This window comes from Thamnophis sirtalis, unplaced genomic scaffold, assembly GCF_051295495.1.
Source record: "Thamnophis sirtalis isolate CommonGarterSnake01/CBP01778 unplaced genomic scaffold, rThaSir2_p1.2 scaffold_15, whole genome shotgun sequence".
NCBI lineage: Eukaryota > Metazoa > Chordata > Lepidosauria > Squamata > Natricidae > Thamnophis > Thamnophis sirtalis.
The window spans coordinates 37,760,848-37,785,382 of record NW_028261395.1 but is presented as its reverse complement, the minus strand read 5'-3'; the positions used below and the strand labels follow the sequence as shown (position 1 = coordinate 37,785,382).

Sequence of the window (24,535 nt, the reverse complement as noted above, 5' to 3'; positions counted from 1 at the left end):
TCTCAGCCCGCTGAGCCTCCAGGCGCCGGTCATTGGCCTTGCACTCCCGCAGGTCTTCCCTCTGCTTGGAAAGCCTATGCTCCTAGTCCTCAGTGAGGTGCTTCTGCTGCTTCTCAGTCAGATCCAATTTGAAAGGAGCTGTTTTGCCAACTCTTTCTCCTGGTGGCTACTTAGCTCCAGCAATTGCTTCCTGTTGGGGCCCGAAGGAGCCTGGGCAGGCAGGCAGGCAAGGAGTGCCTGGGAGGGGAGGGGTGAGTAGAGGCTGTCATGTGAATGACATGAAGTTGACCACGCCCACCCCATCACATGACTACGTAGCTATGCCCACCCAGCTGACCATTAGGCAGATCCTGTTAGTGGTCCGCGGGATTTAGAATTATGAATTTAGTGGTCCCTGGGGTCCGAAAGGTTGGAGACCCTTGTTCTAGAGAAGGGAAACTCATCTGGTTCTGAGCCTCTCAACTGCATTCCTAAGAAATCTCCAAGCCCCATGTTCCCCTCCCCTCCCCAATTTAATGGGTTTGGTGAAAAACAGTGCTTGGCTCAAAGGTTTGAGGGTGTAAATATCCATCTCTTTGCAAATCCACACAAGACTTGTGTGTGTTGTGGCCCACACACATTCCAACAGTGAGGAGGTTGAGTCCTGGAGTCTGGGGAAGGCTCTGATGAGGGCTCTGTGTCTGAGGCAGAGAGGGGTCCAGAGCCGTCGGACAGTTATCAGCTGCCTTCAGAGTCGGAGATCAGTGGGGCAGAAGAACAGCTGGAGCCTGTTCCCAGAGTGCGCATGCGCAGAGTTGCCAGACGAAGGGAACAGCTAAAGAACAGGGGTCGACTTGGGAGTAACGCCACAGGTGGATGGTGAATGGCCCCTCCCAGAGGAAATAGGAGAGGTGCAAATGGCAAAGCCTAATGGCTTCGGTGGGTCGTATCTGGCCCGTGGGCCATAGTTTGAGGACCCCTGGCCTGGATAGATGGCTGTTTTTCCCCCCTCTTGCAGGTAAAAAGACTCCTGACTTGGTCAGACTTGGGGAGGGCAAGCGGGGGGCGGTGGTGGTTGGGGCTGATGTTGTACGTTGAGTTGTTTGAAAGATGGGTTGTGCGTGCCAGGAATGCACTTCCTTTGTGTGTAGTGTGTTGAGCCTCCTTCAACACAGCTATCCGCAGATCTGGTGTATTGTCTGGTGCTTGGTTTGACTGCAGGGGGGATTTGTGTCCTATGGAGTGCGGTGTGTGTGTGTGTGTGTGTCTGTCTGTCTATGTGTACAGGGAGGGGAGGGTTTGCGACTGCATTTCCCATCCTCTTCCTGCTCCACCAGGGGAGCAGGGGCCGATGGGAAAGGGAGTGGGATGGAGTGGGCTCACCCCTTTTTCCATGGAGAAGAAATCTGGAGTTCCAATCCAGTTTCTGGAAAATTGGGGAAGGTGGAAACGATTCTTGCTGGGATCCCTGTAGCCTTGCGAGGAGGGGGGGGGGAATGACAGGAGATGCTGTGCTTTTCAAGAACAGAGTCTGGGCCATGCCGGCTGGGAAACATGGGGCCCCAGGGTTGTCCCCCAAAGACAGAAAAGCTGCCAGTTCCTGGAACCTCTTTTTACTGCCTCTCTGCAGATTCTGCACCTACCCTGCTCACTTTTCCTTCCTACCTTAAAGGCCAGGCCAGCCTCTAGTCCTCTTCCATATATCTTTTTGGGGGGGTGGGGGATCGCTACATGCCACCCACTCTGGTTTTGTTCGGAAGGCATAACAAATTTTGAGGCGGTGGGCACCACGCTTGGAAACCTGGAGCAGCCAAGGTGCTTTTTAAAAAATGGTGTTTTTTTTTAAATCATCACACCATCCTCCTTCAACCTCTTCTCCACTCTCGGTTGTGGTTTTTAAAGTGGGGAGGCCGGACAGAGAACGGGGGCCCCGAGAGGATGCTTATGGGGGGAGGGCTTTCATTTCCTCCCCCCACCCCAAATCAGCGAGAAGGGTCTCCCACTCACCTTCCCTTTGGAAAAGGCTGTCAAATGCTGAGATTCCGCCCCCCCCCCCCCAGGTGCAAACGGAGGGCCCCGGAGTGGGGGAGGATGAGGCGAGCGTCCAAGAAGGTTGACCCCCGCCGCTCCCCTCGGCAGACGTGGGGGGGTTTAGAGATCTGAGCGCACCTGCCCCCCCCCTTCCCCGGAGTTTTGGGCTGCGCTGGATGGGCCCAAGGCGAAAGATGGGCTGAGCGAAAGTAGGGGTTGCGCCGGGTCTGCCTTGAGCGCCCACTTTGCGGCGGGGATCGGTCTTGGGTGGGGGGCGCCTCCTTGCAGGAAAAGGAGCCCCAGGAGCGGGCTGTGACTTCGGGAAAGCGCCCGCGGGCGTCCTCCCCCCCCCCAATCCACAGCTCCCCAGTCGCCCCCGACTCTCTTAATTTTGGGGAGGAGAAAGGGGGTCTTGCGCGACCAAAAAGGAGCCTGCGGGGAGAAGCCGCCCCCCATCCCAGCTGAACCGCCAATTGGGGTTCCAGGCCCCGTGGGCTTTATTTAGCCAGACCCTCCACAAGCCCCACCGCACCGACCCCAAGAAGACTCAGAGCCCCCAGCCTCGGAGGCGTCCCTTTGTAGATCCCATCCTCCTCAGCTGAGCTGCGGATGATGGGGACACCCTCCGGGGTGGGGAACAGGAGCCGCTGCGCCTCGGCCTCTTCCTGATTCTCCCCCTCCCTCTGAGCTTTGGGGGAGGGGAGGGGTGGGGTGCGGGGAGAGGGAGGGGAGGCGCCCCCTCTCCCCGTCCCCGCCGCCTCAACTTTGCCACAAGAAGCAGGGCGCGTCGGCGGGGGGGATAAACGGGGAAGACCCCGCTGAGGTCTCCTTCAAGCGAGATCCGCGATCTCGGGGCAGCCCTGCAGAGGAAGGCGCAAACGGGGACGGGGGGGGCGCCCTCCTTAGCCTGCCCCCTCCCTCCTTGGCTTCTGACTGCCATCTCTCCCTGCCTTCGGCTCATGAATAAAAAGAGGCTTGGAAAGAGAGAGGAAGGGGGGGGGGGCAAGAAAGGAGAGGCAACCTCCGGACGCCCATCCCGGCAGACTCCTCCAACCGCCCAGCCTGGCCGAAAGTTCCCTGGGTGTTTTTTCCCCCTCTCCCTTTCCCGACCACGCTTTCTTTTCTCTTTTTTTTCCAGCAGTCCCCCCCACCTTCTCCCTCCCGCCTCCCGCCCCCAAAGTAGCACAAAATCAAAGAGAGCCGAGCTCGGGGAGCCTTTTTTCGGGAGAGAGAGAGACCGGCGGGGGGCTGCGTGTGCGCGACCCCCACTCTTTTCCCGGGTGCGCCCCCGGTGCCAGCTGCTGAATTGGGGCGCTTCCCACCCACCCCCCACCTGCTTAAGGAAAGCCTGCCGCCCGTGCTGGCGCTGGGAAGAGGGAAGAGGCTCGGGGAGGGTCGCTCTGCAGCCCCCCACCCTCGCCTCGCCGCTCCGTCTCGACTAGGGGGCCAAGACTCCGGCGCTGCTTTCGCCTTCGCCTTCCCCGCCGCTTCTCCACCGAGCCCGGCAACCTGGACTGGAGCATGGCCGCCCTGCCCGGGACCGTACCCAGGATGATGCGCCCGGCGCCCGGGCAGAATTATCCCCGCACCGGATTCCCCCTGGAAGGTACGTGGAACTCCGGGGCGGGGGAGGGGGGGAGAAGCCCCTTCCCAAGTTTTTGCCTCTGCAACCGGCCTTTCGCTCCTCAAATGGGCCAGGGAAAGGGGGGGTCGCCGAGTCCTCCCCCCACACTTCTTAGGGAAGAAAACTCCCCAAAAAGTTAGCGCGTCCTTCGAAATTCCCAGCGGACTCCCGAAGAAGCCGCGGGAAAGCCCGGGGAACGCTGCTTTTTTTTGGGGGGGGGAAGAGCCGGTGTGGGCTTCTTTTCGGGGAGAACGGGGGTCTCTCCAACCTGGGCGGGGAGGAGGCAGCTTTGGGCTTCGGACGCCCTCCCCGAGCCCCTCTTCCTGCCCATTGTAGACGAGCTGAGCCGCTTGATTTCGATTCCGGCGGGTGAGAAGAACGGAGGGGATGCGCAAAACCTTGCCTTTGCTGTTTTTTTTGGGGGGGGGACGGGAGAGAGAGACGCAGAAGAGTTTTGATTGCTGCCCATCTGTTTCTTAATCGCGATTTTTTTCCCCACGATAGTGTTTATTCTTAATGACTGGCATTGCGGTTTTGTTTTACTGCTTTGATGGCACAAGAAACGGAGCGCAAAAGCGGCGCGCGGGGGCTTCCCCTCCCCAAAAAAATAAAATAAAGTGCAGTTGGTTTTCTCGCCCGGCTTTCCCTCTCTCCGAAAAAAAATAATCTGGAAAAGGGGGGGGGGGATATTAATTAATCGGAAGGAGACTTTTCCTGTTGTCCGCCTCGCTTCTCTTCCTCCCTCCCTCCCCCCCCCAAAAAAAATCCTCCGACCCTTTTCTTGGCTGCTGCTCCGCTGCGGAATTAAAACAAACTCGGGCGTCCCTTTCTGCATTTATTAAAGCAAATTGGGTGCCCCTAAAGCGTGCTCAAGTGGGCGCCGGGAAAGGTGGCAGGAAGGAGGGGAGCCACGCCGGCCGCGAAAAACACACAGGCGGGCCGAGGATTGGCGTGAAGTGGCTCTTCTGTGTAGCGAATGGAAGGGAAACAGTCCGGGGTGGAAAAAGAAAAGGGGATCAAAGGATTACCAAAATATTTGTACATCGTGATGGAGAATAATGACCGCGCGTCGGCAGCGGCGGCTGATGGTCCACTCTAGGCTTAGCCGTGGCTAATGAGGTATCACTCCGAGCGACTTCGAATTAGTGGCGCGTGATTCTTGATTAAACAGCCGCGCGAGGTCTGGGGCCGACTCTCTGCGTGCAGGGAACCGCGTCAAAAGGGGCAGAGGGACAAACAAACCGTCATTTCTTTTTTTTTTAAAAAAAAGATTAATAGTAGTAGTATTAGTAGTATTATTTCTTTTATTCATTAAACATGAAACTCAGTCAACTGACCATTTAAAATGTGTCACAAATACCATTGATGATGATGATTGTATACTTTCTTCATTAAACATGAAACTTGGTCAACTGAACATTTAAAATATATCACAAATACCATTTATTGTTGTTGTTATTATTATTATTACCATTATTATTATATACTTTATGCATCAAGCATGAAACTCAGTCAACTGAACATTCAATGTTTAATGAATGAAGTATATAATCATCATCATCAATGGTATTTGTGACACATTTTTAAATGTTCAGGTGATTGAGTTTTTTATTGTTATTATTGTTATTGTCGTTAATATACTTTTATTCGTTAAACATGAAACTCAGTCAACTGAACATTTAAAAATGTGTCACAAATACCATTGATGATGATGATATATATACTTCATTCATTAAGCATGAAACTCAGTCAACTGAACATTCCATGTTTAATGAATAAAGTATATCATCATCATCAATGGTATTTGTGACACATTTTAAATGTTCAGTTGACTGAGTTTCATGCTTAACGAATGAAGTATACATCATTATCATCATCATCATTACGAACAAGCCGCTCGATTAATCGGACAGACTTTCTCTATCTCAAAGGGGTGGAAAAATCGAGATTTCTCCTGGGTGTGGATGAAAAACACACACACACACACACACACACACACACACACACACACACACACACACAAACACACAAACAACACGGGATAAATTTAACTCCGAAAGGAGGCTCTCCTTTAAAAACCCAGAAAGGAAGTTAGGCTCCGTTGGCGGTTTTTAAAATTTATTTTAATTGTGCGCTGATGGTGTGGCCGTCCGTTTTAATTTTAGGGGGGGGGAAATGAAATTAAGAAAGTGAAGGCCGTTACGAAAATCTTAAATTTTAAGATTAGGGAAATCTTGATTTTAAACCGGAGCCGGGACAAAGAAAATTGTGCGCTTTTGCTAGTTGCCTAAAGTTAGGGGAAAAAACCAGGGCGAGGGAAGGTTTCAGAGGGACAAGAAGATTCTTTTCAAATATTTGGGGGGGCGGCGGCGGAATTGTATCCGTATATTGGGGGGAAAGCTTTTTCATTTCGTGTTTTAGGATGTCCAACTTCCCCACCGAACAAGGTGTTAGAAAAACAGCAACCAGATGTAAACGCTGGGTGCGCATCTGGAGGAAGGGGGCAAAAAAAAGCCTGAAAGAGAACCTTTATAAACCTTTATATTTAGGCGAAAAGCAGAGCGGGAGATGCTAAGGGAGAAGGCAATAAAACACCAGATACTTAACGGGCGTTTCTTAAATAAACCACACTTGGTTGAATTTGTGTCACAAACCGAAGTGACACTAGGGTAGTGGAGGGACCCATGAAAAGGCAGTTTTACACACTCACACCAATTAAACTAGATAGTGGTCAGTGTATACACGCTGGTTTACTTAAAAGAGTGAGCATCTTGGACATAACAGCATTCAGCATCCTGGCATAAAGTGAGGCGAAGTAATGGTCCATAGTACAATCAGCCAAATGTTTAGACTGGATTCTGTCCACCTATTGAGTCCTTCCCAACAACCTGGAATATTATTATTGTTGTTGTTGTCACCATCATCATCATCATCATCATCATCATCATCATCATCAATGTTTGGCATTTTTGTCTACCTATCTAGTGGGATAGGTAAATCTAGATGTTTGACGGTGTTACAGGTATCGTCACAGAATGGAAGTACTTATTATTGTAAATAATATTATATCAATTATATTATATTATATATTATATCAGATGTTCCGTTGACTGAGTTTCATGTTTAATGAATAAAAGAGATAATAATGTTATAATAATAATATCTGCTATATGGCATTATTATTACTTATAATAATAAGTAATAATAATGCCATATAGCAGATATTATTATTATATTATGACTTATTATGATGATTTATTATTATAACTAATAATATGTCATATTATATCAGATATTATTATATTATGACTTATGACCAATAAAATGTCATTTTTGATCAGATATTATATTTTGACTTATTTTGATTTATTATTATGACACTATTATTATTATTATTATTATTATTATTATTATTATTATTATTATGTGGTTAATCTTTCGTGAGATTCACAGCCTTTGGGGCTGGTTGGTAGTTCAACAGCTCGAGCCCTAACCAAGGATCTAGGAATAATAATAATAATAATAATAATAATAATTATTATTATTATTATTATTATTATTATTATTATTATTATTATTATTATTATTATTATTATTATTATTGGCTTATCATTGTAAGGGATCGCATGCCGAAAAGCTACTTGTGGCAGAAAGTTTTCACAATTTCCCCTTTTTAAATCTGTGATTGGGCATTTTAATTTTCCCAAAGAGAGGGGGGGTTTCATTGCAGGTTGCAAAACAAACAGAATCGGTCCCCCACCCCACCCCACCCCTTTTTCTTTGAAAGGGGAGATCTATTTTGCCACGTTTACGTTTCCACGCTCCCGTTTATTGATGCCGGTCCGTGGGTCCCGCGTTTGGGGTTTGCAAAAATTTAGCAAATCAACCAATTTACTCCTCCAACGCGTTTTTTGTTTTGTCCAGTTGTAGTCGATTCAGCGGCTGGATGTCCTCCCCCCCCCACACACACACACACTGCGCACCGAACTACCAGCGTTGGTGGATTGGGCCCCCGCTGGCTAGCTCTGCGTTTCTCATGTGAGGATCCCTCAGACTCCACACGGCCGACTTTAACGGGATGCCGATATGAGATTTCTTCTCCAAAAACAGACTTCGGACAGACAGGAGAGACTTCCCCCCCCCCGCCCCCCTGTCCCCCGTGCAGCTCCCCCGGTGGGACACCCATGGAAAAAGAATGGCGGAATTGCCAGGACTCAGCCGTCGCACCCGGAGTGCCAACTCTTAAAAGCAGGCTCTGGAAGGGGGCGGCATACACAAGAGTTTGAGGTGCGGGTGTCGTCCAGTCCCACCCCCCTCCTCTGTGTTTGGTAGGAAGAGGAGACCCCTGGGAGCAAGGAAGGGAGACATTTCCCCCCCCCCCCCGCCGCCGCCCAAGCCATTAATCAGGGGGCTTTTAATGACTGCAACTGCACAGCCCCACTTCATCCCCCAATTGTCTCTAATCCCCGTTCCCTCTAAGGAGGGAGAGGGAGGGAAAGAAAGGAGAGAGGGGGAGAAAGAGAGAGAGAAAGGGGAGAGAAAGAGAGAGGGAGAAAGGAGAGGGAGAGAGGGGGAAAGAGAGAGAAAGGAGAGAGAGAGAAAAAGAGAGAGAAAGAGAGAAGGGAGAGGGAGAGAAGGAGAAAGAGAGAGAGAAAGGAGAGAGACAGAAAGAGAGAGAGAGAAAGGAGAGAAAGAGAGAAAGGAGAGAGGGGGGGTGTCTGCATCCACCTGGTACAACCAGTACTGGTTACTGGACTCCAGCCGCCTGGACTCCGTTCTGCCCTCCCAAAAAGATAATGCAAAGTGTGTGCGGGTGGATGGGAAACACAACTAGCAGAAACCGGGTAGCCAAACTAGAAAGGAGGGGAGGGGGGGCGTGTTCTGGAAATTTAAGCTGCCCCCTCTCATTTTCCCAAGGATTGGTGAGGACACAGCTGCTTCCTCGCGCCCCTTTTTCCTTTCTGGAGAATCCCTCCAAGGAGGAGCAGAGGGGAGAGGAGACCCCCGACCCCATTTGTAGCTTTCCACCTGGAAGAGCTGACAAATACCCCACCCCGGTAAAAGTGGGCAGGGGGAAGCAAATGTTGGCTGCTCCCCAGGAGGGGGTCTTGCTTCTGTGTCCTTCATCATCAGCTTTGCCGCAAAATGATTGAGCTGCCATCGGAAGCCCACTGCCGAGAGGTGTTGTGGTCTTCAGAAGGAGGCTTCCTGATGCAAGGGGGGGTGTCTCCGGGGTCTTGACTGGACCCCCTCCCCAATTCTCAGGCCAGAAGCTGAGCGAACAGAGCCATCTCCAACTGGAGAAGCAGCCTTTCCTTACCAATTTTCAACCTTAACAGGTTTTGCCAAGGGGTTGGGGATGGTTGATGTGGTGTAGTCTAGCTCTAAGAAGGGGGCAGCCCTTGTTGACTGGGCAGGTGATGCCTTGACCTCCTTTTCCCCTTTCCTCCCACCCTCCCCGCAGTCTCCACCCCGCTGGGCCAAGGGCGCGTCAACCAGCTTGGAGGCGTCTTCATCAATGGGCGCCCCCTGCCCAACCACATCCGCCATAAGATCGTAGAGATGGCGCACCACGGCATCCGGCCCTGTGTCATCTCTCGCCAGCTGCGGGTCTCTCACGGCTGCGTCTCCAAGATCCTCTGCCGGTACCAAGAGACAGGATCCATCCGGCCGGGAGCCATCGGCGGCAGCAAGCCCAGGGTGAGTGAGGGAGGGAGAAGGACAATGACCCCAGGAGTTGAGCAGCCAGGTGAGGAGGGGGCCCTTCTGGGTTTTGTGCCACTTCCTCGCCTTTGATTGGCAGGGAGAGTTGGAGAGTGGCCCTTGGAGGAAGATAAGCTCAGATGATGGAACAGCTTCCTGCTTCCATCCCATACGTTGCTAGCCAACCTTCTTGAGAAGTTGGCCTTCTAAGTTGAGCATGGAATGGACTTCCCGAGATCAAAACCAGCTTGGCAGTCCATTGGCAAACTGTAGAACTTGAATTTAAAAGTGCATTTTTGTTCTCTGCCTCCCTCCCTCCCTTTCTCCCTCCCTCCCTCCCTCTCTCTTTTCTTTCTTCTTCCTCTGTTTCTCCCTCTCTTCCTCTTCACCCTTCCTTCCTCTCTCTTTTCTCTGTTCTCCCTCAATTTCTTCCTCTCTTTCTCTTCCTCTTTCCTTCCTTCCTTCTTCTCTCTTTTCTCTGTTCTCCCTTAATTTATCCCTCTTTCCTTCCTTCCTCTTTTCTCTGCTCCCTCTGTTTCTCCCCCTTCTTTCTTCCTTCCTTCCTTCCTCTTTTCTCTATTCTCCCTCAATTTCTTCCTTTCTCTTCCTCTTTCCTTCCTTCCTTCCTCTCTCTTTCCACTGTTCTCCCTCCATCTCTTCCTCTTTCCCTCCTGCCTTTCTTCCTCACTCTTTTCTCTGTTCTCCCTCTGTTTCTCCCTCTCTTCCTCTTTCCTTCCTTCCTTCCTTCCTTCCTTCCTTCCTTCCTTCCTCTTGACCCCAAAAGCAGGTTGCCACTCCAGACGTGGAGAAAAAAATTGAGGAATACAAGCGAGAGAATCCTGGCATGTTTAGCTGGGAGATCCGAGATCGGCTACTCAAAGACGGTCACTGTGACAGGACCACGGTCCCTTCAGGTGAGAAGGAAGCCAGAGCACAAGAGTTAAGGCTTTTAAATTCTGTATTTCCTGGCCCACAGCTCCACAGTGGCCAACATCCTTCAGCTTAAAGAGGAAACCTTCTAACTGGACTTCACTTCGTTTAACCCAACTTTGTGACTATAGCCAAGTCTAAACAAGCCACAAGAACTGGGTTTGCACCTCTGGAATTCCACTTTGTGTACTAACCCAAACCATATGTTTAATTTTGGGTAGGCTCAGGATATTGGGTTAATTGAAGATGTCAGGTAATGAGGATTTAATAGCTGCCAACTGATGTAAGGTTGTAAGCTGCAAGCTGATGCAATGAGGATGATTCAACAATACAGGTATCACAGATTTGGGCTGTACCATTTCAGCATGGGAAGAAGAATTTTCCTTTAGCCGTAGATTTTCTGGTGAATCTTCACATCCCTGGACCAAACTGGGACAATTCTTGGTAGACATGGCATAGGGCAGCATTCAGACATGACTCTTAACATCAGAAGAAATTGACTCTAGAAACCATTTCAGCTTCCTCTTCTTCTTTATTGAAGAAGACCAACTTTGGTTATGGTTGACATTTTAAATGGCCAACAATTAGCCTGAACTTCAGTGCAGTATATCAAAATGGCAAGATTTCACACACTCACACACACACACACACACACACACACACACACATTTTTATCACAGCCATTGGAAGAATGCCCTTGCTGGAAACAAAAAAACCTCCTTTTAACATGTTTTAATTTGTTCTCCTTGTAAGAAAAGGAAATAAAGAGAAAAAGGAGAAATCATTGAAAGAAAAGCAGGCCTGGCATGAGAAAGAGGCTCAGGAAATTTCTGGGATCCTGCAAGAAATGGTCAGGCTGGGAAAACGGACATAAGGCCCAGGCTTAGTCTGATGCATATAAACATCACCCACATAATGTTTCAAGATAATTTCCTTGCAGGAAATTGTCTGCTGAACAGGTCTCTTTACAACGTGCGTTCTTGCTTTTGTTTTACAATTAAAGATGGATCGCTCGCTTCCCACCACCCTTAAGAAATAGGAAAAGAAAACTCCTTTGATTATTAATCTAGGTGTTCGGTGATCCATGCAAGAGCTATCTTACCTGTCGACAGTAAGCAGAATGTTTTAAAAAAAACAAACAGTAATCTTAACTGACAGCCAAAAATATGAGCCCAACTTGTGGTCTCCATCCCGCTGATGTATTTATTAGGATAGGAGGTTTTGCAAAGGCAGGAAGAGTTTTCTGCGATGCTCCAAGCTTTTACAGTTCTCTGTTGTTGTTGTTTTTTCAATTTTCTCTAGGCCTTGATAGCCCTTCTGGGGTCTTCATTCCCCCCCCCCCACCTCCCCAGTTTGTTTCATGGTTCTGCTTTTTATCCTGAAAATAATCACTTGCAGGCAGGGGGAATCCTGTAGCAAGTAGCCTGTTGGGGGGGAAAAAAAAAAGATTCACTTTGCAGAGTTTGGGCTGCCGTGCGTGTGCCTGCAGTGCATTTCAAACCAGGCACTCCTGTTGCTGCCATCAATTCCTTCGTTAGCGTTGCAGCTGGACTATTAATTGTGGGACATAAATAAATAAATAAGCGCGCCCTCCTGAGCCTCTTGACACAGGAAGAGATAATATTGTAATGTCCAAGAAAGCACCGTGTTGACTCAGAAGGAATTAGCCTTCAACGCGGCAGGGGATTAAACAGCAATGTGTAAGGGCGTTTATAGAAGTGCAGGCGTGTATTAATCCATCACAATTAAATGGGCAGCCGCAGCACTTAGGCCTGGCGTGAATTTCAGTGGGTTTTTGTTTACCTATCTAGTTTGGTTTCCGGCTCGTCCTTTGAGTTGTTTGCGTCTGGAGCACCGTTTTTTCTCGTGGGCATGCATGTAGGTTTGAAGGATCTGGAGTTGTGTGACTGCAGCGTGACTCTGGGTTGGCTTACAATTCCATGGGGCAACTCGGTTTAAAATAAAACAAAACAGAATTACAAAACAGAGAAGTCAAAATATGTTCCCATTGGTTGCCCACCTCCCTCCCTCCAGGGATTCTGAGTTCAGCATTTGGCCCAGGGGTGAATTTTTTTTACTATTGGTTCTGTGGGTGTAGCTTGGAGGGCATGGCTTGGTGGGCGTGGCAGGGGAAGGATATTGCAAAATCTCTATTCCCTCCCCACTCCTGGGAGAAGGATGCTGCAAACTCCCCATTCCCTCCCCATTCCAGGGGAAGGATGCTGCAAACTCCCCATTCCCTCCCCACTCCTGGGAGAAGGATACTACAAAATCTCCATTCCCTCCCCACTCTGGGCCCAGCCAGAGGTGGTATTTGCCAGTTCTCCAAACTACTCAAAATTTCCACTCCAGAACCTGTCAGAACCTGCTGGATTTTACCTCGATTTGCCCCAAAGTTTGACGAGTTTAACTCTTAAGGGTGAAGGAGTCTCCAAAGAGGCATGGATGATATTCAGTAAATTCTAAATTCTTTTGAGTGTCACTGAAACGGCAGCTTTAGAGACTGGTGGCATCCTTGAAGTCCTCTGCATTCATGGAAACCCCCATAGAAGCCTCCAAACCAGGAGCAAACCTAGTGTTTCTCTTAAACTTGCTTGTGGGAATACCTCCTCAGCTTCCAGACACGGTCATTTTAGGAAATGCTATGGATGAATTAAACAATGCATCCTTGTTTGTTCAGGTTTTTTTGGCATGGAATTGTTTTCAGTCAGCATGCTAGCTGAGAATGATGGGCTTCTGAGAGAAGGTGGCCTTCAGCCAAATGGATTGAGGTGACCTGCTTTTTTCACAGGGTCTTGGAGGTAGCCTCTGGACAGGAAGGCAAGGAACCAGGAGTAGAAGGGAACCAATCCATTTGGGTTGGCCATGGAACGAATTCCTTGGTTGCTTCAGCTCTTCAGCTAGAGGACAGGCCTTGTTATCCCACAAGCTGCCAGCCCAACAACCCCAAATTGGTCAGCCATGTTAAATGTTTCTGGCGTAACGGGCAAACCAGCACCCAGAACATGGATTGGCAATCTGTGGCTCTGGAGCCGCATGTGGCTCTTTTATCCCTCTGCTGCGGCTCCCTGTCGCTGGTCAGCTCCACAACTGATAAGGCTTTCAGTTAGGACAGGCAGAGGAAAAAGGACACTGAGCTAGGAGGAGACTTTATGGTGGGAGAACCGGACTTCTGGTTGGCTCCAGAATTAAATGGGGTGGGGCGGCTTCTGTTTAGGACCTTTGTGGCTCTTTGAGTGTTTAAGGTTACCAACCCCTGACCCAGAAGATGCTGTGACCATCTCAAATCTCTAGATCAAGCTGGAATCTTGTCGTATTTTTTCTCCAGGCCACTGGGTTTTTTTTGGAGGGGGGCTCTTCTGTGTCCCCCTTCCCTTTCCAAAGCAGCTTATATGTTCTTCTTCTGTCTTTGGCTGTCCGAGGTTTAGTGAGTTCGATTAGCCGTGTGCTCCGAATCAAGTTCGGGAAGAAAGAGGAAGAGGAGGACCATGAGAAGAAGGAGGAAGACTGCGAGAAGAAGGCCAAGCACAGCATCGATGGTATCTTGGGTGACAAAGGTAGGCGTTGCTTAAAAAGAACCCCCGATCTCTAGATGTCCCCCCCTTTTCTATCTCTCCCTGCACTGTTTCTTCTTGAGTAAATGAAATTCACATCACTTGGCTTTCTACCCTGTTTCCCCCCCAAAATAAGACCTCCCCAGATAATAAGCCCAACCGGGCTTTTGAGCGTGTGCGCTAAAATAAGCCCTCCCCTGAAAATAAGCCCTCCCCGAAAATATTGCATCACAGCAGCAGCCACGAGGTTACCATGCTCGGAGTCTCCTGTACCTCAAAAATAGTAAGACCTCCCCTAAAATAAGGCCAAATGCTTATTTTGGGGCAGGGGGGGGGAGAAAATAAGACCGTCTTATTTTCGTGGAAACACGGTATATATGCCGCTCTACTTTTCACTCTATTAATTTATTTTCTTCCTAATGATCGGTGGAAATTTTATAACTGTCCATTTCCTGGATACATTCCCGATTTTCCTTGCAAAGAAATCTGCACTTTTACAAACTTAAGTGTTCCCCCCCCCCTGCTTATTTGGCAATGGATGCCTCAAGACAAATGGGCAACCGTTTGTCTGAAATGGTCTAGGGTTTCCTGCTTGAGCAAGTGGGGGTGGACTAGAAGACCTCCAAGGTCCCTTCCAGCTCTGTTGTTTTGTATTCTATTCAGTTTGCTATTAGTCTACATTAAATTCTCTTGAGTTATGTAGATTTCTCCTTTTACTGGATTCTCTGAGAGGCTAGTTTTCTGCCATTGGGGAAGAGGCAGTTTTCACACAAAGAAACCAATGCTTTTATGTCTTTGTAGCGATGTTGAAGTTGTTGTTTTGTTGTGGCACAAATAAGTATACTTGTTTCCAAGTGTTATTTCATCCTGGTGGCTGGTTCAACTTCATTTAAACCAGATAGGAATTGTTGAGTCTCTGCTCCAAGCAGCTTACAAATTCACGAAAGAGAAATCTGCGTAAAACGATAAAAAGGAATAATTATGTTTATTTCAGGTATGCATAGGGGTGTGTTTGATTTCAATTTGAATGCACAGTTTGAAAAATGTTATATATTAGCCCCCCCTTTTTTTTTGAGGGAATGAGTTGTTTGCTTTAATCTATGAAGACATTCTCAGACAGGTGACATTTAAGCTAGAATAAGACCTTTGAGAAAGTAATAAAATCTTGGCTGTCTTTTTCTGACACCTTTAAGGAATTAACTAAATATTAACCAAATTGGAACTATGCAAAATCTTGGGTAATATCTATACAAGACTTTTCCCCAATATTTTAAAGCTCTAAGATATCAGATTTTTTAAATAAAAAAGTACAGTATATTTAAGATTAATTTACCTCTTTCTCTACCTGTTTCATATTCTAGATCATCAGGGTTAGTATATTTTCCAGTTAAACAGGAAAAGCAAACCCTTAGCAGAAATTAATACATTTTAAAAAATTAATTATTTTATAATTTATTTTGCATTGGCGGTTGAGTTATTAAACACACTTTTGCTCAGCTGGGGCACTGTATAAGTTGTTGAAACATTTGGAATTTTAGAAATTTTTACATTTCCTTTCCCAGTTCTAGGCCAGAAAGCCCAGAAACGTGGGGGGGGGGGATTTTTTTTTAAAAAAATTCTATTTTACACTTTAAAAACCATGTTTGAATTCATAATGATGGAGAGCCAACAAAATTAAATATGTATAATAAACTCTATAATGAACTCTCTCTTAAAGTCTTGAATGTGGGAGAGAGGAGGGTGGAGGGAGGGGGGGAGAGGGAGAGAAAACACAGATCCTGAGATAAGTTTTAGATACTAACAAATGCACAAACGGCAGGCACGATTTTTCCTATCGACTTCCACCTTAGTTTTCTTTATAAAAAAGCCCCCCAAACAATAAATCATATAAAACGATTCAAAAGACAGGATCGGAAGTACATTTGACACGATGCTGAGAACTGCCACCGCTGAGAATTGCAACCCTCTTCAAATAAATCAAATTCCAGTCGTTTTATTTTATTTTTCAAAACCCAAATAAATCACATGTAAGTCTTTTATTTTCCAAATAAAAAAAGCAGAAAGGGAAAAAGAAAAAAAAAGAAGGCTGGGAAATAAGGGCTTGTCCCTTCCCCACAAATTCACCCCGAGAATTGACAGATAAAATTGGGAGAGACGCAAATTGCCCCCCAGAGGGAAATCTCTGTCCGTTTTATTTATTTAATTTTTTTGGGGGGGTGGGGGGAAGGAAGCTTGACTGATCTTTAAAGACAAATCTCGAACGCCTCTAATAAAAAAATAATTAAAAGGGGTGTTTATAAAATAATTCCAGCGAAGGGGGACGGAGGGACCCCCGAGAGGTGTTGATGCGTTGCGATTGCCTTAGGCATTCTGAAGTTTGTGTTGTTCAAATTGGGGAGGGGGATTCAGAAGGGGAGGGGGGGATTCAGACTCCCCCCCCTTTTTAAAAAAAGTTGAAAGGGAGAAGAGGGCGGCGGGGGGGGGGCGGGGGCTCGGCTGGGAAGCGGAGTCACTACGGATCACTTGCTCTGAGAGCCGCCGCGCGCGCCTGCCTAAATGGCTCTTTTAGAGAGATCAATGCCCGCTGCCTGCTTCTCTCCCCCTTTTTAAACGGTCCCCAGAAACCTCCCCGTGACAGCTGACGGATGCGGGTGGGGGACGGGGGTGGGGTGGGGGGACACAGACATCAGATTCAATTATTCGCGAAGATCGTTCGGGGGAAGGGGGGAATCCAGGAGAGAGACCCCCGTTAAATTCTTTTTAAAAAACAAAACAAAACGGATTTCTGCCTGCATGGGGTGGTGGTGGTGGAGGTCAGACGAATTTAAGGGGGTCGTCTTGCAATCGAACCGCAGCCCCCTTATCTCTCTCTCTCTCTCTCTCTCTTTCTTTCTTTCTTTCCTCTCTTTCTCTCTTTCAGTCTTTCTGTCTTCTTTCTTTCTCTCTTTCCCTTTCTCTCTCTCTCTCTCTCTCTCTCTCTCTCTCTTTCTTTCTTTCTTTCTCTCTTTCTCTCTTTCAGTCTTTCTGTCTTTTTTCTTTCTCTCTTACCCTTTTTCTCTCTCTCTCTGTCTTTCTTTCTGTGTCTTTCGTTTCCCCCCATCTCTCTCTGCCTCTCTCTTTTTTCTTTCTCTCTTTCTCCCTCTTCCCTTTCTTTCTCTCTGCCTCTCTTTTTTCTCTTTCTCTCTGTTTTCTCTCTGTGTGTGTCATTCTCTTTTCTCTATCTTTCTCTCTCTGTGTCTTTTCTCTCTCGCGCTCTCTCTTTTTCTTTTTTGCTTCTCTCAAAGGGGAAAACTACTTTTTAAGAAAAAAAAAAAAACGTTTCTCTCTTTTTTCCGCTTTTTAAAAAAAATGCACCTTCCACACATTTCGTTTGGGATGGGGGAGACGAGCGAGGAGAGAGAAGGAAGGCGTCGCCGCGATTTCGCGTTTGCCCGCCCGGCTTTTTTTGTTCCGCCGGCCGGCCGGTGTGGCTGGGGGGAAAAAATCCCCTTACGGGATACCCGGAGCGACCCCTCCGGAGCCGAGGGTCGCGAAAGGGATTTTGCGGGTGGGCGAGGGAAGGTTTCCCTCCTGGCCTCGGCGGGGTTCACGAGCCACGGTGAGCTGCGGCGCCCAGGCATCGGCCGTCCTTTTCCCGGCAGCCGAGTCGGAAGCCGCGGCAGGGCGGGGGGCTTCTCTCTGCCGCCGGGACCCTCGCCAAGAAGCGGCCGCCGAGTCGGGAAAGGCGAGAAAGTCTAGCGTTGCAACCGAACCCCCCGTCCCGTCTGGGCAGTTAAACCAGCCTTGCTTAACCGACTGAAACCCTCCCGGACGGGTCGGGCTTGAAACGACCCCCGGGGAAGGAATTCCCCTACGACCCTCGGTGACTTTTCTACTCTCGATTTGCGGCCGGTCGGAAAGCGAGGCGAATCCGGCATTAGGGTCTCTCCGGGCCCATCGGGGAGGGGGGAAGCCTCGAGGCAGCCGAGCTCCCCTTCCTCTTCCTCGGGGGTCTCCTCTCCCCTTCCCCTCCGCCGCCAGGTTGTTGAACGTCGGGGCGAGGGGCGGCCGGAGTCGTCTGTTCGGGGCAGCGGGAGGCTGGGCGGACCCGGGAGCGGCTCTTTCCACCACCACCCCACCTCCTACTCTCGCAGCGGGGTCGGCGGGCGGCTGGGGAGGGGGAGATCGCGGGGGTCGCGCTGATTCTCATTCAAAGGCTCGCGCGGAGCAAAGTTGGGGAACAAAAGCCAGGGGAAAGAAAGGGAAGTAAATTATTCCGCGCCCCCCCCCCCGCCGCCACCGTTTTGTCCGAGTGCCCGCGCCGTCTGTTTGGGGGGCGGGAGTGGGGAGGGGGCGCTTTCTCTCTCCTCCTCCCCCCCAGCCCGCCCGCCCGGGGGCCGCCGAGACGCCCCGGCAAAAGGCGCCTTTGTAAGCGGATCCGCCCGGGCATCTCTCTCTCTCTTTCTCTCTTTCTCTCTCTTTTATCGGACCGGGATGAGTCTCGAGTCTGGAGGGGGGGGTCTGCACGGTCCCCCTCTCCCCCACCAATCCGCCTTTTGGGGGTCGCTTCTAATAGGGCCCCGATTCTCCTCGATGCGCTTTCCCGGAGGCGCATCGGTTCGTAAGAAAAGTGGAAGAAACCGAACGGTGGTTATATATTACATTATAATGCCCCCAATACTTCCATCACGCCCTCCCCATTTGACAGTCCGTTTGGGGTGCCCCCCCCGAGAAAAAGGAGCTGTTTCCAAGCGCCCCCCTCCTCCCAAATCCTCCCCGAGCGGTTCTCGGCTCCTCTCCAGCCGCCCAGTAAATGAATGGACTCGGCTTCCTTCGTCCAAGGATGTTAAGGAGAACCGCGAGTGGGGGGCAACGGGGGTGGGGGGGATTTGGGGGGGAGTACCCCGAAAGCAGGCAGATTTCTCGATAGAAAACCCCTTTTTTTCTCCAGTTTCAAGCCGCCGCCCCCCCCTCCTGCTAGGGCTTCTCCAGCGAAGTTTTTGGACTTCCTCTCTCCCACCTGCCTTGAGGACCAGCGTCCCCGCAGCATCCTTCCCGCTTGGGAAAAGGTGGAGATGGAAGAGATGGAAGATCCGCGGGATTTCAATTCTGATTAGGAAATTTAAATCCTTCTCTCTTTCTCTTTCTCTCCCTCTCCTCTCTCTTTTTCTTTTTCCCTTCTCTCTCTCTCTCTCTTTTTCTGTCTTTCTTTCTTTCTCTTTCATTCTCTCACACTCTTTTTCTTTTCCCCTTTTTTTCTTTCTCTCTTTTTCTTTTTTCATTTTTTCTTTCTCTCTCTCTTTCTCTCTCTCCGCTTTCTTTTCTTTTCTTTTTCTTTTTCTCTTTCTTTTTCTCTTTCCGTTTTTTCTTTCTCCCTTTCTCTCTCTCTCTTTTTCTTCCTCTTTTTCTTTTTCTTTCTTTTTCCCTTCTCTCTCTGTCTTTCTTTCTTTCTCTTTCATTCTCTCACACTCTTTCTTTTCTTTTCTTTTCTTTTTTTCTTTCTCTCTTTATTTTTTCATTTTTTCTTTCTCTCTTTCTTTTTCTCTTTCTTTTTCCATTTTTTCTTCCTCTCTCCATTTCTCTCCCTTTTTCTTTATCTTTTTCTTTCTCTCTTTTTTCTTTTCCCCTTTTTTCTTTTTCTCTCCCTTTCTCTCTCCCTCCCTTTCTCTTTCTCCCTTTTTCTTTCTCTCTTTTCTTTTTCTTTTCCTCTCTCTCTTTTTCTTTTTCTTTTGACCTTTTTTCTTTCTCTTTCTCTCTTTTTCTCTCTCTCCCTTTTGTCTCTTTCTTTTTCTTTCTCTCCTCTCTCCTTCTTTCTTTTTCTTTTTCCCTTCTCTCTCTCTCTCTCTCACACACACACAAACACACCTGCCCCCTCCTTTCCAAATTCTTTCAGTGGTCCAGAAATCTTCCCCCATTGGAATTGTCTCTGTCCATTTCTGGACCTCTGGTGAACTGGACTCACGCTCCCTTCTCCTTGGCCCACAAGTCCAATCTGTGGTCTGATAAAGCCAGCTTCTTTATTCTCCAGAATATGCATATCCGGGCTGGTTGTTTTAAAAGGAGATTGGAATTGGGGTGAACAACTGCTGCCCCTCAGCTCTGTATTATTATCCAAAGCAAGGAAGGGAAACGCCCAAACCTGCCTGTCTTTCCAGGCCCCTTTTTCCTCTACCTTAAACCCCAGTGGCCTTGGAACACAATGCCCATCCTCCACAGCCCAGAAGGAGCTGGGGAAGAGTGGCTTTGGTGCAGAGCGGGCTCTAAGTTCCCTGCTTTTAAACAGACATCCAAGATCTCCTTTCTTCTGCAAAAGGGTGAGGGGGGGGATTCCTTTGCAAGGCCTCTTTGGTTGCTGTCTTTTTCTCTCCTAAAGGGGGGGGGCTGGGGAGGGGGCTGTCAAGAGCCCCTCCTCACTTGAAGGGCAACAAGCCCTTCTCCCTGGCTTCTCTCTGCATTTAGAGCCAGATCAGATCAGATGGCGGAGGAAGAGACAAGTGGCGAACTCTGAATTGGATGGGTGGGTCAAAGGCAGGCAGGGGAGAGTGGGGGGAGGACCAGAGATGTGACTGCAGTGCCCATTATCCCCAGCCGGGATGGCAGAGAGATTTCAAAACCACTGGTAGAACCTTACGGAAAGCATCTGGAGTTCTCCCAATTGTTCCATTCACACCTCCGATGGAGAGTCTTAACACTGACTCCAGGGCTAGCAAGTTGTGGTAAGAAGCCCCTGGAGACCCCAAGAGAGGGAAGTTGCAAATAAACCCCTTCTCCCCATCGGAGGAGAAGGAAGCCAAGGGGGCAGCAAGGTTGGCACACGGGGGAAGGAGGGAAAGGATTGGGTGTGGGTCTCAGAGCCAAGGGCAACAGGGACCCAACCCAATTGTATGCCCCCATCAAGAGGGTCTTTTGCACCCTGCCAAATCCCCCTTCCCCTTCCCTCCTGAACTTGGAAACTTTGAATGGCAAGATATTTGGGTGTCAGTATTGCAAGGTTGCATAAACTAATTGGTGTGTTCGTGTGTGTGTGTGTGTGTGTGTGCATGTGTGTGTGTAGATAAGGCATCTTCATGAATCCACTGTGGCCACAAAGACTTCCTTGGGGTCACATGCATGGGAAGAGAGGGGGGGAGAAAATGAGAGAGAGAGAGAGAGAGAGAGAGAAGCAGAAAGAGGAAAAGAAAGAGAGAAAGAAAAAGAGAGAAGAGGAAGAGGAGAAAGAGAGAGAAAGAGAAAGAGAGAAAAGAGAGAAAGAGGAAAAGAAAGAGAGAAAGAGAAAGAGAAAAAGAGAGAGAAGAGGAAGAGGAGGAAAAGAAAGAGAGAAAGAGAAAGAGAGAAAAAGAGAGAGAAGAGGAAGAGGAGAGAAAGAGAAAAAGAAAGACAGAGAGAGAGAAAGAAAGATATAAAAACAGAGAGAGGGAGAAGAGGAAGAGAAGAGAAAAATGGGGGCAGGAATACAGGGCTCATCCCCCAACCTTTATATGTGGGGAGACTGCGCTAAAACAGACCAAGATGGCAAGAAAGGTTGACCAAACAACAAGAAAAAAATATTTTTTCCCTGGATGTTTGTATTTCGTTTGGAGCTGAAGTTATGGTTCCAATTTGGAATAAAACACTCTCCAAAAACTCTGCAGCTTCACACATTTTAACCCTCAGCAAAACCTTTCCAGGGAAATGCAGAATTTGGGGAGCCAACTCTAATTGGGAACTGAATGATTGCGGGAAATGGTTGTGAGAATGCCGATAAGCAAAAGAACCTCTCTTTTTTTGTTTCTTTGCTTGTTTTGAAGATAGTAAGGGACGCGGTGGCTCAGGGGCTAAGACACTGAGCTTCACGATCAGAAAGGTCGGGGGTTTGGCGGTTCAAATCCCTAGCGCCGCGTAACGGAGTGAGCTCCCGTGACTTGTCCCAGCTTCTGCCAACCTAGCAGTTCGAAAACACGTTAAAAATGCAAGTGGAAAAATAGGGACCACCTTTGGTGGGAAGGTAACAGTGCTCTGTGTGCCTTCAGCGTTGAGTCATGCCGGTGCCACATGACCACGGAGACGTCTTCAGACAGCGCTGGCTCTTCAGCTTTGAAACGGAGATGAGCACCGCCCCTTAGAGTCAGGAACGACTAGAACATATGTGCAAGGGGAACCTTGACCTTTGAAGATAACAATATCGGGTGCAGATTTGAGTCTCAGAGAAACCCCACCAAGTTGCATTCAGAGAAGGGGTGGGGTGGATTGCAAGAAAATGCTCCAAGCTTGCCTTTTTCACTTTCCTTTGAGGCAACCCCTGTCCCTTCTTTTTGTCATGGGGGTGCCTTTGCTCAGAATCCATAGACCTAGCTCAGCTCTGTTGCATTTAGCAGGATGGTGCCCTTTTTAACAAAACCACACCTCAATTTTGCCAGCTCAGTTGTGTTCATAGAGTAAATCCACCCCTTCTGGTATGAAACCTGTTGTGTAGAATAGAATAGACTAGCCCAGTGGTTCAAAAACTTGGCAACTTTAAGACTTGTGGACTTCAACTCCCAGAATTCCCCAGCTGGCTGGAGAATTCTGGGAGTTGAAGTCCACAAGTCTTAAAGTTGCCAAGTTTGGGAACCACTGGACTAGCCAGACCTAAAACCTTTTTAAAAAATATATATTTATTTATTTTTAATTAATAAGAGCTAATGAAACTGGCTTGGTGAATAGAATAGAATAGAATAGAATAGAATAGAATAGAATAGAATAGAATAGAATAGAATAGAATAGAATAGAAGTCTTTATTGGACACACAAGAATTTTTTTCTTTGGTGCAGATGCTCTCCGTGTACATAAGGGGAATAAAAATATATTCATCAAGAATAAAAAGATGCAACACTTAGTGATAGTCAAGGTTACTAATAAGCGATCAAATTGTATTAGGAAACAAATAAAAACAATATAAATTGTAAAGATGCAAGCAACATGGCTCTAGCCATAAGTGGGAAGAGATAGGTACTAGGAAGGAAGAGAAGAATAATAGTAGTACAATGTTAGTAAATAGTTTGACAGTGTTGTGGGAATTAGTTGTTTAGCAGAGTGATGGCATTCGGGGAAAAAACTGTTCTTGTGCCTAGTCGTCTTGGTGTGCAGTGCCCTATAGCGTCGTTTTGAGGGCAGAAGTTAAGACAATTTATGCCCAGGATGCGAGGGGTCTGTAGATATTTTCACAGCCCTCTTTTTGACTCGTGCAGTGCCCAGGTCCTCATTGGAAGGCAGATTGGTAGCAATGGTTTTTTCTGCCATTCTAATTATCCATTGAAGTCTGGGTATGTCTTGTTGGATTGCAGAGCCAAACCAGACAGTTATGGAGGTGCAGATGACAGACTCAATCATTCCTCTGTAGAACTGAATCAGCAGCTCCTTGGGCAGTTTGAACTTTCTGAATTGGCGCAGAAAGAACATTCCTTGTTGTGCTTTTTTGGCGACGTTTTTGATGTTAGGTGTCCATTTTTAAGTCTTAAGATGTGATAGAACCTAGAAACTTGAAGGTCTCCACTGTTGATACTGTGTTGTCTAGCATTGTAAGAGGTGATCGTATGGGAGGGTTTCTCCTTAAATCTACCACCAAGAATTGGGGCTGAAAATATACATTTGCTTATTCAAAGTCCCGTTTGCTTCCAAGTTCCAGCCAGGGCCAGAAAAGAGAGAAAAGGAATTTTACGTTCGCCACCAAAAGTATTTCATGATAAAATAGATCAAAAGGGCTTCGAGGCAGACTTTGCCCTTCGAACGAATACCCATCTTCCTCAGCCAGGCCAGGACAAGCAGTTTGGGTGTTGTAGTGCAAAGTGGGTATTTGAGTCCCTCTTCTTTCCCGTAAGTCAATCATTTCCCTCTCCCTCTCCTCTGTGTTTTAGACAAGAAAAGGAATTGGAGGTGGCTTGCTTTTTAAAAAAACTCCCCCTGCTTTTCCTGCAGCGGTGTGGTTAAAGGAATTATATTATTTACCCATATATATATATATATTTCCCTTCTTCTCCCTCTCTCTTTTGCCATTCGCTTCTTGGTTATTTAAAAGAAAAAGAAGAGGAAGAGGGGCTGCAAAAGATGAGACAAATACTTCAAACAGACCCCATCATCGTTGTCTCTAGAGTTGGGGGGAAACAGAGATTTAGAAGCTGTATTGGGGGAAAAGGAAAGGGGGAATTTAAAGTTATTTAGATATTAAAAGCCATATTTTCCTGCAGGCATCAGGAGTTGCCACCGTTCGCAATCCCCTCCCCAACATCCAACACCCCCTCGCCCCCCCCCAACAGCCATTTGGCTGGGTAAAATACGGGGAGACCGAAATGTTGAACAGAGATAACGCCACCGAACCTCCTCGTCGTAGACTGCACCAGAGCATTAAACTCGGATTAACCTCCCTTCCTCTCCTCCTCTTCCCCCCCAGCCCCCCTCTGCCGTCTTTCAGCTCCTTTCCTCCCTCCCCACCACCTTTTCCAAAAAAAGAAATAAAAATTCCAGTGGAATTTGCAGAGAAGGGGTTTTAACGCATATCCCTGGGTTTTTTTTAGCCTGCAAGCTGAAAGAGACTTACTTGGGTGTTAAGGATAAAACCAGGGAAGGGGGGGGGAGGAAAAGGAGGAGGAGGAGGAGGAGGAGGAGGAGGAGGAGGAGGAGGAGGAGGAGGAGGAGGAGGAGGAGGAAAAACAACAGCAATAACAGTAAGATACTTGGTTGATACCTGTATCAACCATTAGCACCAGTCGGTGGTGTTTGT

General features: G+C 48.0%; 1 protein-coding gene across 1 annotated transcript in view; it reads left to right on the top strand.

Annotated features, from left to right (window-relative positions):
* The first annotated feature begins 3,531 nt into the window (after positions 1 to 3,531).
* PAX7 (paired box 7) overlaps positions 3,532 to 24,535 on the top strand; it is a 77,369-nt gene continuing 56,365 nt past the window's right edge. The window contains exons 1-4 of the mRNA XM_087702433.1: positions 3,532 to 3,616; positions 9,099 to 9,334; positions 10,122 to 10,251; positions 13,690 to 13,824. Coding sequence (XP_087558559.1) covers positions 3,532 to 3,616; positions 9,099 to 9,334; positions 10,122 to 10,251; positions 13,690 to 13,824 — 586 coding nt within the window. The remainder of the gene's footprint in view (positions 3,617 to 9,098; positions 9,335 to 10,121; positions 10,252 to 13,689; positions 13,825 to 24,535) is intronic.